We start from the raw sequence: 15,335 nt of genomic DNA, 5'->3' as shown, positions 1-15,335 counted from the left end.
TTCTGCAAGTTGATAGAAGAAATGAGAGTGTACAATTCCCAGGTCAAGGGCTTGCGTTGGCTCCTTACTTCTCTCAGGAGGGGACAGGGCCTGGGATAGGATTTGGTGAGCTCAGTACTTAGGGCTACTGAAAGAGCAGTTCCCGGTTCCATGTTTCAGATGGGGAACATGCTGATTTCCCAGGTGGAGATTATTTCCCAGTGTCTTCTCAAAGGCCTGCCCATGTGGTCAGAGCCTATCTGTTCTGGAAGGCTTTCTCACAGACTAGGCTCCCCACCAAGGTGGCACCACAGGTTACATGGGTCTCTGGTCCAGATCTTCCTGATCTGTACTCTGCGGCTAATTCCATGAGTCTTAGATCCTAAGAGACCTGATGGTGGGTCAAAGTCAAAAGTCCCTGCGCTCTTGGGAGATCTGGCCTGGACAGCACTATTCGAGAAGGGAGAAAGGAACAATTCCTACATTCCTGCCAAAGCCTCAGCTTTGGGGAAACAGTCATCAGAAGTTTGGTTCCCAGCCTAGTGCTGCTCGGGTGTCAGCTGACAGTCACTCCCAAGATGGGCTTCAGGGACTTGCCCCAGGTCCAGACTACCTAATCCTTCAACTCCGAGCAAAGGCCATATGGTACAGGATCCCATTGGGCCCTGACCCAGGGCTGTGATTGGCCTGAGCTGGACAATGCCACTGTGAGGTCGGCCCACTCATGCTGTGAAATGGAGACTCCTGATCCCTGGGAGTCAGTGGAGCTGCCATCCGGACACAGATCATGGTGAGACTGGGTCCCTTTTGCCTCTGGCCCTTAAATGTGTTCCTAATTCGAGACCTCCCCAGAGTTGGACCCCACTCCTTACTCTGAGCAAGGGTGAACAGTGGGTTACAGGCTCCCAAACAAGACAAGGAAAGCAGCCTTTGTGAGGGCTCTGGCCAGGTCTAACTCCAGGCCAAGGCCAGCTTCTCCAGTTGGGGACTGGTAGTCTTGGTCTTGACTCTCACAGCTGCCCCCTCAAAGTGGGTGCTGACCCATCACTCCACTTGGGGCTCTCATGGCCCACCTCCCCATCCTGGGGTTTCCCTCTGGGTGTGTGGCTGGATCCTGGTTCAGCCAGTCCCTGATTTTGGCCTGGCCTTTGCAGAGTGGTGGCTATGATCTCAACCTCTTCGCCAGCCCTCCCGACTGCAACTTCCTGTGTTCTGTGTGCCATGGGGTTCTCAAGAGGCCGGTGAGGTTGCCATGCAGCCATATCTTCTGCAAGAAATGCATCCTCCAGTGGCTAGCCAGGTGCTAGTGGGCACCAAAGAGGATGGGAGGGCAAGGGCAGGGCTGTGTCCATTCCCGTGGCCCAGAACAGAGAGGAGGGTGGGCCAAGCATTATGTTGGAGTGGGCGTAAGAATCAGCTCCCAAATCTAGGACACTAAAGTACGTGTGTCCACGCACCCTGTGGCACTTATAGCCCGTGGCCCCAGCCTCAGAGCTGAGTCCCTGTGAAGCCCTCAGGACTCTTCCAGCTCAAGAGAAGGGACCACCTGGGAAGGTGTGTTGCTGCCTCTTGGTCCCTTCCCACTCCCAACACTCTTCACCACCCATTCCTGCCTCCTAGACAGAAGACCTGTCCGTGCTGCAGGAAAGAGGTGAAATGGAAAAAGATGGTCCACGTAAATAAACTCCGCAGGACGATTGGCCGCCTGGAAGTCAAGGTAGCCTGAAGCACCTGCTCCCAGCACCCTTCTCGATCCGGCCAGGGGAGGGGGTAAGGAGAAGCCTGTCCTCAGAACCCAGGGTTTCTGGTCTAGCAGCGCTGATTGCAGCCTCAAGGTCATCAGTCCTGCCTATGTGGGTCCCATCTCTACCACTTACTTGCTGTGTGACTTTGAGCAAGTTACCTAACCTTTTTGAGCCCTTAGAGTCTCAGCTGTAAAATAGGGATCATACAAGATTTTTAGAGGATGAAGTGTCCTCTCTGATGGCCATCACCCTGGTCCCCTAATTTTTATCGATGAGGAAACTGAGCTTTAAAAAACAAACAAACTTGGCTTCTGTGCAACAGCCAGCTCAGCCCCGCCATGTACACCCCAGTCCCTCAAGCCTTCAGCCCTGTGCACCTGCTCTCAGAGGTCTAGATTCTTCCTACCTCCAAACATTTGCCCAACTATTTCCCCCTCCACATCACTGATGCGGGGAAAGCTTGGTGGACTCCCCAGACAGGAAAGTCATAGATGGGGTGGGGGTTCTATGTAAAGTTACTCCAGTGCTGGGTGGCCATGTCCCACCTGGTTTGGCTCATATTGTGCTCTATGTCACCCTCAGTGCAAGAACGCAGAAGCAGGCTGCTTGGTGACGTGCCCCCTGGCCCATCGAAGGGGGCACCAGGACTCATGCCCTTTCGAGCCGACGGCCTGCCCCAACGAGGGCTGCATGGCACGGGTGCCACGTGGGGCTCTGGCTGAGCACCGGCAGCACTGCCAACGTGGGGCCCAGAAGCAGTGCCCACTGGGCTGTGGGGCCACCCTGGGCCCCGCGGAGCGTGCACACCACAACTGCTACCGGGAGCTGCGCGACGCCTGGAACCAGCGTCAGCAGCGCAGCCGGATCCTGGTGCTGGGCCTGCTCCGGCGCATGCGTAAAGTGCATCGCACCACCAATCTCATCCGCAGGCAGCTGGCCCAGCTCGGGGACTTCCTGGAGGAAGACAACGCGCTGCTCATGGGAGCCCCGCAAGGGGAGGCCGAGGCCACCCCAGAAGGCAGCATTGGGGCCGAGGTGTGGGGGGCCCAGGGCCACGGTACCGTGTAAATTGAGGGGAAAATAAACGCAGATCCTAGGCCTGGCCCGCCCCGCCGCCTCAGTGCCTGCCGGCCTCACAACTTTATCCCATTTGCCACCCGCCCCCCCCCCCCTTTCCAGGTACTACTGCCTTCACCACGCGGGGACACTGGCCTTTCTCCCTCGCCCGCTCCTGCCCGGAAGGCTCTTTTCCTTGCTCTCCGTTTGCCTGCTTTCTTTTCCCTCGGATGCGTCTTCCTCACAGAGGTTTTCCCTGATCCCCTCCCAGTCTCCTTCCTGTTACCTCTACCAAGTCTGTTAACCAACTTCCCAGTCACACCAACTGCTCAAAGCTCTCAACTCCTAGGAGAAGCCCACGCCTCAGAGGGAAACCCCATTATCTCTGATCTCCTGCCTGTATGGTCTCAGGACACCCTGTAGCCACAAGCACTGCCCCCCCCAAGCAGCCACAGGGGTCCCCGCTCTACTAGGGCGACACCTTACCTTTCCCACCGTCCCATTTAAAAGCGCACCTCCTGCACTCCGCCCCGTCCCGTTGCCGAGATCTGTTCTTTCCACAGCACGAATCGCCCACTGCTCCTGACTCCTTGCCAGACCTCCCCCAGCCCTCTCTCCTCTAGCACGTCTAGAACAGCGCTTTGCACGTAGAATGTGATCAATAAATATCTGAGAGGCTCTGAAGTTACCCGATTTATTCATTTACCCTCCATATCTATCGTAGCCATCCAGGAGCACCTGACGGCCTTGTACCCAAATCCCGGAAGGCCGAGTGCCAAGAGCTTCGGGATGACTTCAGTAAACATTTCCAACGACTCCTTTTTTAAAAACTTCACTAAAAAACCAACAGCGGGCAAACGCCAGGCCCTGCACTCAGCCGCCCCCGGAGGACCCGCCACCCCCACGCGGCTCTACGCCCGTCCCTCCAAGCCAGAGACAAGCCAGAGACGCCTCTATCAGCTTCCGCTTCCTGACACAGCAGGGGCTGCCCACAGCAAAGATGGCGCCGAGCGCGCAGCTGGTGATGTCACAGGGGTCGTGCTCAGTGACGCCATCTGCGGCGCGCCGTCAGTGAAGAGTGGCGCCCGAGTTTCCCTCACGCGGCGGTCGCGGAGGCGGGGGAGGCGGCGGCGGCGACATGGCGGAACCCGTGGCGGGAGTGGGCCGCTTCAAGGCCAAGTGAGCCGGGGCGCTGCGGCTGTGGATGCCGCCCAGGGAGGGAGCGGGGTTCACCGCCCGAGTGGCAGGTGTGCCTCTCGACCGGACGCCGGTTCGGGTCTGGGGAGAGCCTGAGGGCGGTATACGAACTGGTCCGTGGGAGTCGTGTTGCTTGCGGTATTACAAAGTGCGGAGCCAGCGTCCGTTAGTACAGTAGGAGCCGATCGGGGCTTGTGGGTGAAAAACTAAAGGAGGAAGGGGCGGGCTGGTCCTGGACCCCAGCGGGTCTCCCCCAGCCTCCGGTGTTGAGCACCGGGGCAGGCTGCGCGGGGCTCTCACCTCCTGTCCCCTTCAACGTGGAGCCGGAAGAGAGCTCAGGAGATGGGCGTCCGCTGTGGCTCTGGAGGCCCTGAATCCTGGGCTGATTCAGTAACCTAGGGACCCTGGGGAACATCTTAGTGCGCAGGGCCCCGTTCAGGACGGACTCCTTTCCTCGCGGAGCTGGGTCTGATGGAGTAAACGCGCTAAGCAGCTCATTTCCGTCAGTGGGAGCGATGAGCACTGCCGAAGGGAAGGCTTGGGGTCAAGAGCGTGTCTGGGCTCGGTGGTTGGGGGCTCCATTTCATGTGGACAGCCAAGCCTCCCAGTGAGCCAGGTGCCAGAGGAATCGGGGAGGAGAGACCCACGCCACCGAGTGGAACAGCCTGTGTGGCAGGAGCCTTGGCTCCTCCAAGTGAGGGTCTTAGAAGCACGTAGGGACAGGGGAGGGTTTTAAGGCAGGGTAGTGACGTACACGTGTGTGTTTGGGAAGGCCTTCTTGGCAGCCGCGGGCAGTGAGGCAGTGGATAGAGGCCGGGTGATGAGGCTGGAGCAGCTGTCCAGATGACCCTGCGGTGGCCTGGACCAGCGTGGAGGCCAACGAGAGGGGAGGGAGGAGGCAGCATGAGGCTGCAGACAGGAGTGCTACTTGGGGAGTGGAAGGAAGGAGCTAGGGTTGGGGAGGAGGCAGGAAGCTGTTGAGGGGGGTGGTGCTCTGGGCTGGTCTCCTCTGCTGGCCTCCCACCGCCTGCAGGGGGCCCCCGAGGTCTGGAGTACTCTGCTGCGGGAAGACCCGCCTCCTTGCCTGGACTGCCTGAGAATCTGGTGTGAATCCCGGCCAGCTCTGGGTCTGGCCTCCTCTGTGACACCCCCCCTCAGTGCTGCTGACAGAGAAGAGTGAGAAGAGCCCCCTCCAATCCCCTGCATCCCAGCCTCTGCCTGGGAATTTCTCAGGGGCAGGGGCCTCTTGGGTTGAGCTCTGGGAGAGCACCCAGCCCAGTGCTGGGCGCTGGGGGCCAAGGGGTGGGTGCCTCACTCTCAAATGCTGTTCTCTCTCTAGCTATGCTGTCGAGCGCAAGATCGAGCCGTTCTACAAGGGCGGGAAGGTGCAGGTACCGGCCCTGGGAGGGGCAGAGTGGTGGGGCGGGCAGGGGCTGCTAAGAGCTGCTTATCTTGGCTGATACCCTTCTGTCTCCAGCTGGACCAGACTGGGCAGCATCTCTTCTGCATTTGTGGTACCAGAGTCAACATCTTGGACGTGGCCTCGGGGGCCGTCCTGCGGAGCCTGGAGCAGGTGAGGGTGGGAAGAGCCAGGGCAGTGGGCTAATGTGGAGGGAAGCCTGTGCTCATGGCGCTCTGTGTGCTGACTCTTGCCTCTAGGAGGACCAGGAGGACATCACTGCCTTTGATCTCAGCCCTGACAATGAGGTATATGGGGCAGGGGCAGGGTAAGAGTCCAGGGCTCCATACTTCTCATGCAAATTTGAATTTGGGCCATTGAGGACACACCTCTCCCCTCCTGGCTCTCCCAGCCTCTCCCAACCTCTCCTCTCCTGTCTGAACTGCATCGCTCTCTAGGTGCTGGTCACAGCCAGCCGGGCACTGCTGCTGGCTCAGTGGGCCTGGCGAGAGGGCAGCATCACCCGCCTGTGGAAGGCAGTACACACAGCCCCGGTGGCCACCATGGCCTTTGATCCCACTTCCACACTGCTAGCTACAGGTAGGCCCCTGGCGGAGTGGCTGGGCCCCTGGAGGGCACACAGTCGGGGGTCTTCAGACACACCAGCCCTTTCACTTCAGACACGTTTCCACAGGCGGTTGTGACGGGGCAGTGCGTGTCTGGGACGTTGTGCGGCACTACGGGACACACCACTTTCGGGGCTCACCAGGGGTTGTACAGTGAGTAGAGGACAGCAGAGGGAGAATGGGGCCTTCCGGTCGGGGTCACGCAACTCACCTGCTGCCCCCGCTCCCTGCCCGCAGCTTAGTGGCCTTCCACCCGGACCCCGCATGCCTGCTGCTCTTCTCCTCAGCTGCAGACACCACCATCCGCGCATGGTCACTGCAGGACCAGTCGTGTCTAGCCGTGATGACTGCCCACTACAGTGCCGTCACCTCCCTAACCTTTAGCGCTGATGGCCACACCATGCTGAGGTCAGCGGCCAGCTGCTCAGGCCACGGCGGGAAGGGGAGGGCCACCACTGAGACTGGGGACTGAGGTGGCTGTGTCCCCCCCCACCTCCACCCCCAGCTCAGGCCGTGACAAGATCTGTGTTGTGTGGGACCTGCGGAGCCACCAGGCCACGAGGACTGTGCCAGTGTTTGAGGTGGGGATACCAGGGTGCCCAGCCAGTCGAGGGGAGGGGGGTGCGGCTGCCTCTAACCAGCTTATCCTCAGAGCGTGGAGGCCGCGGTGCTGCTACCGGAGGAGCCTGCACCAGAGCTGGGTGTAAAGTCCAAGGGCCTACACTTCCTGACAGCCGGAGACCAAGGTGCGCGTGCCCAGGCCAGGGTGGGCAGCAGGGGCTGGGGGCGGTCGGTGGACTTGAATGCCAGCAACCCACATCCCCCCACACAGGCCTGCTGCGTGTGTGGGAGGCAGCCTCCGGGCAGTGTGTGTACATGCAACAGCAGCCACCAGGCCCCCGGCAGGAGCTGACCCACTGCTCTCTGGCCCACTCTGCCAACCTGCTCCTCACCGTCACCGCCGACCACAACCTGCTGCTCTACGAGACGCGCTCCCTACAGTTGCAGAAACAGGTGAGCGCTGCCCTGCTCAGCCGGAAGCCCAAGGATGCCAACCCGCCTCTCACACGGACTCTGACCGGTATCCCTCCGGCCCCCACCCTCACAGTTTGCCGGCTACAGCGAGGAGGTGCTGGATGTCCGGTTTCTTGGGCCTGAGGACTCCCACATTGTTGTGGCCTCCAACAGCCCCAGCCTGAAAGTGTTTGAGCTGCAGACAATGGCCTGCCAGATTCTCCACGGCCACACAGGTCAGGGAGCTCATGCCCTCATGTCCGTGCCCCCAGCACTGCATCCTGGGCTGGAAGGCCCCCCTTTACCGTAACTGATGACCTTCTCCTCTCTACTTTTTCCCAGACATTGTCTTGGCCCTGGATGTGTTTCGGAAAGGGCGGCTCTTTGCCAGCTGTGCCAAGGTGGGGCATCTGAAGTGTGAAGGTATGGGTCCCCGTGGGGGAAGCCCAGCCCAGGCTCTGTCCTCACCTCTTTGATTCCCAGGATCAGAGTATGTGTCTCTGGAGGATGAACAAGGCTGGCAAGGTGACCCGTGTGGCTCAGGGCTCCGGGCACACACACAGCGTGGGCGCCGTCTGCTGCTCCAGGTAAGTGGTCAGGGCTGGGCTCTGTGTTGTTTCAGAGGCCCAGATCCTTCTAATGGGGTTCCAGCTCGGGGAGATGTGGATGGGGAGGCTTCAGCCGTGGTCTTTGAGGCTCCGGGATAGGGATGTGTAACGGAATGCTGGGGACCCCCAGGTGCTCTTGGAGGTCAGAGCTCCTCAGAGGTGATTTTGGGGCTGGGTGAATAAAAGGGGAGAGGCTCAGGGTGCGTGGGTGCCTTTGGCTTAGGTGTGACCCTAGCATCCTGGGATCGAGCCCTGCGTCAGGCTTCTTGCTCCTAGGAGAGCCTGTTTCTTCCTCTCCCTCTCCCCTTCTCCACTGCTCATGCTTTCTCACATTCTACCTCAAATAAATAAAAACTTAGAAAAAAGGCTGGAGGAGGCTTCAGAGTAGGAAGAATGACACTGAACAAGGCTTAGGTAGAAGACACATTCCTTGCCAGGGTAGGGGGTGGTGTTGGGGTCATGTGACCAAGTCATCAGGTATGGTGGACCAAGGGTGGGTGGTGGGTGCTCTAGTAGACAAGTGGTCCCAGAGGGGTGTGGGGGTGACAGGGGCTGTGTGCATCCAGAACAGTCCCCCTGGTCGGGGCTGTGGTCCTGCAGGCTCAGGCTGTGATGCGCTAGCAGACAGGGCTGGCCAGGGCTCAGCGGGTGTCTCCCCTTCCCCACTTCTGGCCTCAGGCTGAAGGAGACCTTCCTGGTGACGGGGAGCCAGGACTGCACTGTGAAGGTGTGGCCCGTCCCTGAAGCCCTGCTGTCCAAGGGTGCAGCCCCAGACGGCGGTCCTGTCCTTCTCCAGGCCCAGGCCACACAGCGCTGCCATGACAAGGTGATGGCACAGTGGGGCAGGGCAGGGCCAGGGCCGAGCCGGGCCCTTGCTGGGATGGGGGTCTGAGCTGCCACCTGCTCCCATCACCAGGACATCAACAGCGTGGCTATTGCCCCCAACGACAAGTTGCTGGCCACAGGCTCACAGGACCGCACAGCCAAGCTCTGGTCTTTGCCACAGTGCCAGCTGCTTGGCATCTTCTCAGGCCACCGGCGCGGCCTCTGGTGTGTCCAGTTCTCACCCATGGACCAGGTGCTGGCCACAGCCTCAGCTGATGGTACCGTCAAGCTCTGGGCACTGCAGGACTTCAGCTGCCTCAAGGTAGGCAGCCTACCCCCTCCCCGGCCCACCCCACTGCCCGGCATTGTCTCACGCTCTCCTCTACCCGCCCTGCAGACATTCGAGGGGCATGACGCTTCGGTGCTGAAGGTGGCCTTCGTGAGCCGTGGCACCCAGCTGCTGTCCAGGTGAGCTGGCTGGGGATACGGGTGGGGGTGAGCTGCAGGTCGGGCCCCGGCTCTGAACCCCTCCCGATCCCAAACCCAGCGGCTCTGACGGTCTCCTGAAGCTCTGGACCATCAAAAACAACGAGTGTGTGAAAACCCTAGATGCCCATGAGGACAAGGTCTGGGGGCTGCACTGCAGCCGGCTGGACGATCGCGCCCTCACCGGCGCTAGTGACTCCTGTGTCATCCTCTGGAAGGTATGGACGTTCAGGGGCTGTGGGGACTGGGCGGGGCCGCATCAGGGTGCCCTTCTGACCTCGTGGTGACCGCAGGATGTGACCGAGGTGGAGCAGGCCGAGGAGCAAGCCCGGCGGGAGGAGGAGGTGGTCAAGTAAGTCTGGGGGTCCCTGTGCGGTCCCCTTGAGTGACACCATGTGTCCACGCTTGGGGGGCATACGGGTGTCACCCCTGCTTGGTGGCGTGGAGAAACTGAGGCTTGGAGCTCAACACAGCTCCGCACCAGTGGATGCTTCGGGCCGGGCCACAGACTCCCGAGCCAGCCCCTTGCTGGCTCTGCCTTCAGTCCCCACCAGGTCCCCCAGTGACCCTGTCCTCCCTCCTCCCCCCGCCAGGCAGCAGGAACTGGACAACCTGCTCCATGAGAAGCGGTACCTGCGGGCACTGGGCCTGGCCATCTCCCTGGACCGGCCCCACACTGTGCTCACTGTCATCCAGGGTCAGTGCTGCCTCGGGCTCTGGGGCAGGGGGAGGGGCTTGGGTCCTACTCATGCCCTTCCCTGAGGCTCGGTTCCCACCCCCCAACCCCCAGCCATCCGGAGGGACCCCGAGGCCTGCGAGAAGTTGGGAGCCACGGTGCTGCGGCTGCGGCGAGATCAGAAAGGTCTGGGGCGGGCGGGTGGTGGGGCGGTGGCTGGCTGGGGCAGGGCAGCCAGCGGGTAGGTCCGACAGTCCTCGTCCCTGCAGAGGCCTTGCTGCGCTTCTGTGTCACGTGGAACACCAACTCAAGGCACTGCCACGACGCGCAGGCCGTGCTGGGAGTGCTGCTGCGGCACGAGCCCCCGGAAGAGCTCCTGGCCTACCCAGGCATGCAGGCCTCCCTGGAAGCCCTGCTGCCCTACACCGGTATGTGGGCCAGGCCCGGGGCAGGGTGGGAGCAGCCGGCCAGCCCCCACGGAGCCGCTGACGCCCTGTGTCCTCCCCCAGAGCGGCATTTTCAGCGGCTCAGCCGGACGCTGCAGGCAGCCACCTTCCTGGACTTCTTGTGGCACAACATGAAGCTGCCCACCCTCCCCGCGGCCCCCTCTGTGGCTCCCTCAGCTCTCTGAAACAAGCAGAAAGCAGTCCTACTCTGTCAGGACTTCCCCATGTGTGCACTGTGTCTCGCCCCAGCCCTGCCAAGACCCAGCAGGCCCTGCTCCTCAGCACAGATACTAGCTTGTGCCTCAGTGGAAGAGCTTTACTAGGGACATGGGGGAGGTTGGTTTCCTGGCCCCGCGATACTAGCTTGTGCCTCAGTGGAAGAGCTTTACTAGGGACATGGGGGAGGTTGGTTTCCTGGCCCCGCCAGTCAGAGGTCCGACCCTCGGATACTCCTCCCACGGCTGTAGTGGCGGTGGCCCGGCTAGCGTCAGTCACCCAGCGTCAGTCACCCCCGGGGTCTGGAGCTTTGGGCCTGCCCTCTGCGCAGCTCCACACGCCCTGGAGAGGGTACTTCCGTGCCAGCGCCCTGCGGGTGATGGTGCAGCAGCGGGTCTGAATGGCGCTGAGCGGAGGGTGGGCAGGCACCATAGGGGTTAGCGTTGTGCCTTGGGGGATCTCAGGGGGACGTTGGGGATCTCCCACCCTGGCCTCTTCACTGTCCTCCTGGCGGTGGAGCCCTGACCCACTCAGGAGCGCGCCCAGCCCCTCTGGTCGCAGCAGTACAGCGGGGAGGAGACCGCAGCGCCCGCCGAACCTGCGAGGAGGGCGGGGTTTAGAGCGTGCTGGATCCTGCCCCGCCCCAATCCTGGGCCCCGCCCAAGCCCTTCGCTGCGCACCTGCAGAGCCACCAGCCGCGATCAGACATTTCCAGCACGCGCACCCGCGCCCCAGCAGGCACGGAGAGTTCATCTGCGTGGCTGCTCTCATAGGCTTGGGAAGCGCAGAACTGAGACCCTGCGGAGTGGGTATTTGGGGGTCACTGCGGGGCGCCGGGGGCCAGGGCCCTGACCTATCCCATCTCCCATGGAGTCACCACTTTCAGGCACCCCCTGATGATGGGGGTCACTCAAACCCACTGGTGCTCCCACTCAGTCTGGGGACCAAGTACACTGTCTCCACGTCCAGTACTCGCTTGGCTGTTCCCTGTGGCTCCGCTTTGCCACACGCTGCCCAGTGGTAGTGGCTGGCTTGGTGTTGGGGGATGGGTAATCACCTCTGCTCCCTAAGGGCTGCTGTTGTGGGCCGGGGGCTGCTTCCTCCAGGTACGGAGCAGGAAACCACGCTGTTTGCTGGTCTTCGTTCACCACCAGCCACCAGCCTGTGTGCAAGAGGTACATGGAGGCTCAGGCCCCCCCAAGCCTGCTCCGGTCCTGGGGGCAGAGAGCGAGCTCTCAGTCCTACCCAGCCCCACCTGAGGAGTGCCGCAGCAGCACGTCTAGGACCTCCTGGGCCCTTGTGTGGAAAGGGCGGCCTTGCATGTCCTGGGTGCTGAAGGGCTCCAGGCATCGCAGGCTCTGAGCCTCCAGGCCATGGATGGCCAGGGTGTCCGTCGGGCGGCCTAGGGGCTCTTCAGGAGCTGGCAGGATCACCAGACTGGGAAGGGTAGCACGCAGCGAGGGGTGGGTAGGATGTGTGGTGAGGGCCTGCTGCCCCTCCCCAACCCGCCCAGTCTTCCCTCCTCCCCCATCCCCCAAGTACTTCCGCGGGCTGGGAGTTGGGGATGAGTGAGGTACCTGCCGGCTGGCAGCCTGGGCTCCAGGTCCAGGGGTTGCGGTGCAAAGAAGTCGCTGAGTGCTGAGCTCTGGGACACGCGGGCAGCCATGGTCAGCAGTGTCCGGGAATAGGTCTCCAGCAGCCGCAGGCGAGCTAGGCCGCGGCCTGTGCGCCCCCCACGCACCAAAAGCGATGCGTCTGCAGGCACAACGGGAAGGGACTGTGGGACCACCCCAGGGTTCTCTCCACCAGGTCGCTGGTGCCCCTGCCCCTCCCGGGATTCCCCCCCACCCCGCCCTGGCCTTGCAAACAGCCTCACCCCGAAGCTTGGGGAGAACGCGGTCGGATCTCCGCAGTAGGCCCGCCTCTACGGGGAAGGTATCCTTGAGGTTCTTCTAAGGGAGAACCAGCGAATCGGTCTCAGAGTTCATGAGAGTTCACCTGTTCCCTTGGGAGGGTGAGGGTTCCTTGCCAGGCTGGGGGTCGCAGGAGCTGGACACACTCACGGGCGCAAGGGCCAACATCCAGCCAGGGGCCACTGGAGGGTCAAGCCACTGGGGCAATGGGGTTCACCTCAGGCTCACTCACATGGAGCTTCTTGAACTCCTCCCAACTCCTGCGCACGAAGGTGTCGCTGCCGTCCGACCAGCACACAGAGAAGGCAAATGTCTGTTGAGACAAAAGGTGGGGGCACCTCTGAGGGTCTGGGCCAGGAAATCCTCCCTTCTTCCTTGGGGGTGGCAAGGACACACACCACCCCGACCCCAACCCCATCACACCTGATGCCGCGCTGTCTGGACTAGGGCCGCTGCACACACGGACACCGGGTACCGGGGGCTGGCCATTGCTGTGCTGCACTGGTCACAGTCCTGGGCTTCTGGAGCTGGTACTGTGTGGCCTAGGGTCCCACTGTGTCCTGGCTCACACTGGGGTGGTGGGGGGAAGAAGGAAGGGAGCTCCTGAGCACCCGGAAGACTGATTGGAATTCCCCAGGTATGCCCCAGACCTGCCAGGTCCTCCTATCGCTGCCCTGCCCTTGGATCTTTCCCAGCTTCCTCACTGTGCCCAAAGCAGATCTGAGAAACAGGAACACAGGGCTTGAGAGGTGTGTGGGGGCAGAGTGGGGCAGAGAGACAGTAGAGGGTGGAGACTGCGGCCTGAGTCCCTCAGGCATGAGTCTGGCCCTATCGAGGAGGCTGTTAGCAGAGCCATTAAAGCGCTGCGGGCCTCCCAAACCCCTCCTGGCTCTCCCACACCCACTGGGGTGCTGAGACTAGTGGAGCCTCCTCCAGGGCGTGCCCCATGGCTCTGTCTTTGAACTCACCTGGGAACCTGACTGCTGTTGTCATCAGGAACCAAGGACCCTGTGCTGAAACCTTTATGTACTTTGTTTGGCTTAATACTCACATTGCAGGAAAGGTCTCTTAATGTTTCCAAGTCAGGGGAGAGGAAATTTGTATTAAATGGATAATTAGGAGCACCTGGGTGGCTCAGTGGGTTAAAGCCTCTGCCTTCAGCTCGGGTCATGATCCCAGGGTCCTGGGATCAAGCCCCACATTGGGCTCTCTGCTCAGCGGGGAGCCTACTTTCTCCCTCTCTCTCTGCCTGCCTCGGTGCCTACTTGTAATCTTTCTGTCAAAAAAAATAAACAAAATCTTTAAAAAATAAAAAATAAATGGATAATTAATGTCACTTCTTCTGGATGTATTGTGGGGGGTGGACCTCGCAGGCTCACCCTGGCCGTTGCCCCGTGGTGGGAAGACTTGGGGCAGGACAAAGAGGAACCCTTTCTGCTGTGGCTGGCACTTGGCAGGGGACGGTGGGGTGATTAGGACTGTTTTTTGAGAGCTGCCTCTGAATTCATGATTTCATCACAATTTACTGCAAACACAGCCTTCAAGAGCAGGAGCCACCATTCCCCCACTAACTGGGGTGAAGATGGCTTGGGCCCTAGAATCCCCAGACGGGGTACTCCGGTGCCCCACGTCTCTGGGCTGCTGCTTTATAGCGAAGTCTTCCAGACCTACATCCAACCCTGGCATACATTGGCTCTATCTGCTGTTGGGGCCACCAGCTCTAGGTTGGGAATCCTACCCCAAGCTGTCCAGGGAGGGGTTAGCCTCTAGGGCATCCCTCCCAGAAATCACCCTAGCCTTGACAAAGGGCCTTTGTGCACCTGTCCTACCAGCGCTCTCAAACCTTTCCTGGTCTTGGCGCAGACAATGAACACCTGCTGACACAGGCCTCAATTGCAGACTGCCTTTAGCCCAGCTGTCACGCTCTCTCAACCTCAGTAGGGGCCATGCTGCAGTCCCAGCTGGCCTGGCAGGGGGCAGGGTGGGGCAGACACCGCTCCCCTTGAAGATAAGGAGAAAAGCTGGGAGAGGGCCTGTTTATTCACGGCCCGAAATCTCTAGAAGGGTGCTGAGGCCCCCTCTCTGACCCAGCCGAAAGCCCCTGCTTCACACCCCAGCAACCCTGGTTCTTTTCCATTCTCTCTCCATAGACCCCAGGCTCATCTATCCCTTGGACGACCCCCACCCACACCCCGTGCTCCTCACTAGCTCCTATGAAATCCACCCTCCAGGGGAGTCTTTGCAAAACACAAAGGGGATCCGCTTGGGGTAGCCCTGCCCCAAATTGTCCTTCCCCATGGTCCTTAAATTCCCAGTTCCCATGCCGGCTGACAAGGCCCTCCGTGTGCTCCTGCCCACCTTTGGATCTCTCCTCTCAGCACCTTCCCCAGGTCCCCTCCCACCCGCCGTTCTGCCATGCCCACCTCCAACCTTGGCCGTGACTGCCCTGCCTCAGCTGATTATTCTTCCTTTAGGCCTCTGCCTAAATGTCACCTCCTCAAGGAGACCTCCTGGATTTACCATGCCTGTTCGTGGTCCCCCCATTTGTCAGGGAATATTCGTTAGTGTGCCACTTTTTTGTTTTGTTCTTGCTTTTTCCGTCTGGACCACTGGACAATGAGCCCGGGGAGGAGGTCCAGGACGGATCTTGCGCCCCGCCCTGGCCAGGCCTGGACCCGCACTTGGAACCGATTAGACACTACACAAGTATTTGCAGGGTGAATTAGTGTACATATAGAAGCTGCGGCCACTCGCGATATGGCTATTAACCCCTTCAGGCAGACTTCCGGATCCAGGCTACTCGGTGCCCTTAGGAGCCCAGAGACCCGCCGGCGCCCGTTGTCGTGGCGCCGGTCACCCGGGCGGACCCGCGGGACCCAGGCCCTAACGCGCGCGGCACTCTGTGCGCTCATCGCGCCACCCCTTGTTGCCAGGGCGCCGCGCGGCCGGCCTCGGGGCGCGGCCCAGCTGAGGGCACAGAGCCTGGCCGCGAGCACGCGGGGCGGTCAGAGCGGAGCGATGGGGGCGTCACGGGCCGGAACACGGGCTTCGCCTCGGCCGCAGGCTGAGTCCACGGCGCGGCCGCGGCGTGGTTTCCACAACACGCTGCTCTTCTACTGGAGGAAGCGGGAGCGCCGCCACGGACGACG

General features: G+C 61.2%; 3 protein-coding genes across 5 annotated transcripts; 2 read left to right on the top strand and 1 right to left on the bottom strand.

Moving 5' to 3' along the window:
* The first annotated feature begins 59 nt into the window (after positions 1 to 59).
* RNF151 (ring finger protein 151) lies at positions 60 to 3,464 on the top strand. The gene is given in 5 exon segments (XM_004750745.3): positions 60 to 769; positions 1,134 to 1,279; positions 1,600 to 1,696; positions 2,307 to 2,761; positions 2,763 to 3,464. Coding segments are annotated over 5 exon segments (747 nt in total). The 5' UTR covers positions 60 to 766; the 3' UTR covers positions 2,809 to 3,464.
* A 343-nt stretch (positions 3,465 to 3,807) lies between these two features.
* Positions 3,808 to 10,268, top strand: TBL3 (transducin beta like 3). Of its 2 annotated transcripts, XM_004750740.3 has the most exons (22): positions 3,810 to 3,959; positions 5,317 to 5,368; positions 5,455 to 5,550; positions 5,637 to 5,684; positions 5,835 to 5,976; positions 6,071 to 6,155; positions 6,240 to 6,410; positions 6,508 to 6,583; positions 6,655 to 6,748; positions 6,835 to 7,016; positions 7,111 to 7,252; positions 7,359 to 7,417; positions 7,500 to 7,603; positions 8,303 to 8,450; positions 8,541 to 8,771; positions 8,847 to 8,917; positions 8,997 to 9,153; positions 9,229 to 9,287; positions 9,529 to 9,632; positions 9,726 to 9,797; positions 9,881 to 10,039; positions 10,121 to 10,268. In XM_004750740.3, the coding sequence occupies exons 1-22, from the start codon at positions 3,919 to 3,921 to the stop codon at positions 10,240 to 10,242; spliced, it is 2,415 nt and encodes an 804-aa protein (XP_004750797.1). In that variant the 5' UTR covers positions 3,810 to 3,918; the 3' UTR covers positions 10,243 to 10,268. The 2 variants fall into 2 exon arrangements, with proteins under 2 accessions (XP_012910701.1, XP_004750797.1); XM_013055247.2 differs by lacking the exon at positions 6,240 to 6,410 and having other exon boundaries at positions 3,808 to 3,959.
* Positions 10,269 to 10,424: 156 nt separating this feature from the next.
* Positions 10,425 to 13,400, bottom strand: NOXO1 (NADPH oxidase organizer 1). Of its 2 annotated transcripts, XM_004750741.3 has the most exons (8): positions 12,610 to 13,400; positions 12,419 to 12,499; positions 12,150 to 12,225; positions 11,851 to 12,028; positions 11,529 to 11,710; positions 11,331 to 11,435; positions 10,954 to 11,071; positions 10,425 to 10,871 (listed from the first exon to the last, which is right to left on the bottom strand). In XM_004750741.3, the coding sequence occupies exons 1-8, from the start codon at positions 12,673 to 12,675 to the stop codon at positions 10,559 to 10,561; spliced, it is 1,119 nt and encodes a 372-aa protein (XP_004750798.1). In that variant the 5' UTR covers positions 12,676 to 13,400; the 3' UTR covers positions 10,425 to 10,558. The 2 variants fall into 2 exon arrangements, with proteins under 2 accessions (XP_004750798.1, XP_012910705.1); XM_013055251.2 differs by having other exon boundaries at positions 12,419 to 13,400.
* Positions 13,401 to 15,335: the final 1,935 nt, after the last annotated feature.

Source organism: Mustela putorius, unplaced genomic scaffold (genome assembly GCF_011764305.1).
Source record: "Mustela putorius furo isolate JIRA1106 unplaced genomic scaffold, ASM1176430v1.1 tig00004007_pilon_pilon_pilon, whole genome shotgun sequence".
NCBI classification, from domain to species: domain Eukaryota; kingdom Metazoa; phylum Chordata; class Mammalia; order Carnivora; family Mustelidae; genus Mustela; species Mustela putorius.
This window is presented reverse-complemented; position numbering and strand designations above follow the sequence as displayed.

Bases quoted from the DNA above. Each gene is read 5' to 3' on its own strand.
- TBL3 (XM_004750740.3), top strand. From the start codon at position 3,919: ATGGCGGAACCCGTGGCGGGAGTGGGCCGCTTCAAGGCCAA. The intron at 7,017-7,110 runs GTGAGCGCTGCC...CCACCCTCACAG, and splicing joins CCCTACAGTTGCAGAAACAG to TTTGCCGGCTACAGCGAGGA. The intron at 10,040-10,120 runs GTATGTGGGCCA...GTCCTCCCCCAG, and splicing joins AGCCCTGCTGCCCTACACCG to AGCGGCATTTTCAGCGGCTC.
- NOXO1 (XM_013055251.2), bottom strand. From the start codon at position 12,604: ATGGGGTTGGGGTCGGGGTGGTGTGTGTCCTTGCCACCCCCAAGGAAG. The intron at 12,029-12,149 runs GTGAGGCTGTTT...TTGTGCCTGCAG, and splicing joins CGTTCTCCCCAAGCTTCGGG to ACGCATCGCTTTTGGTGCGT. The intron at 11,711-11,850 runs GTACCTCACTCA...TACCCTTCCCAG, and splicing joins CCCAGGCTGCCAGCCGGCAG to TCTGGTGATCCTGCCAGCTC.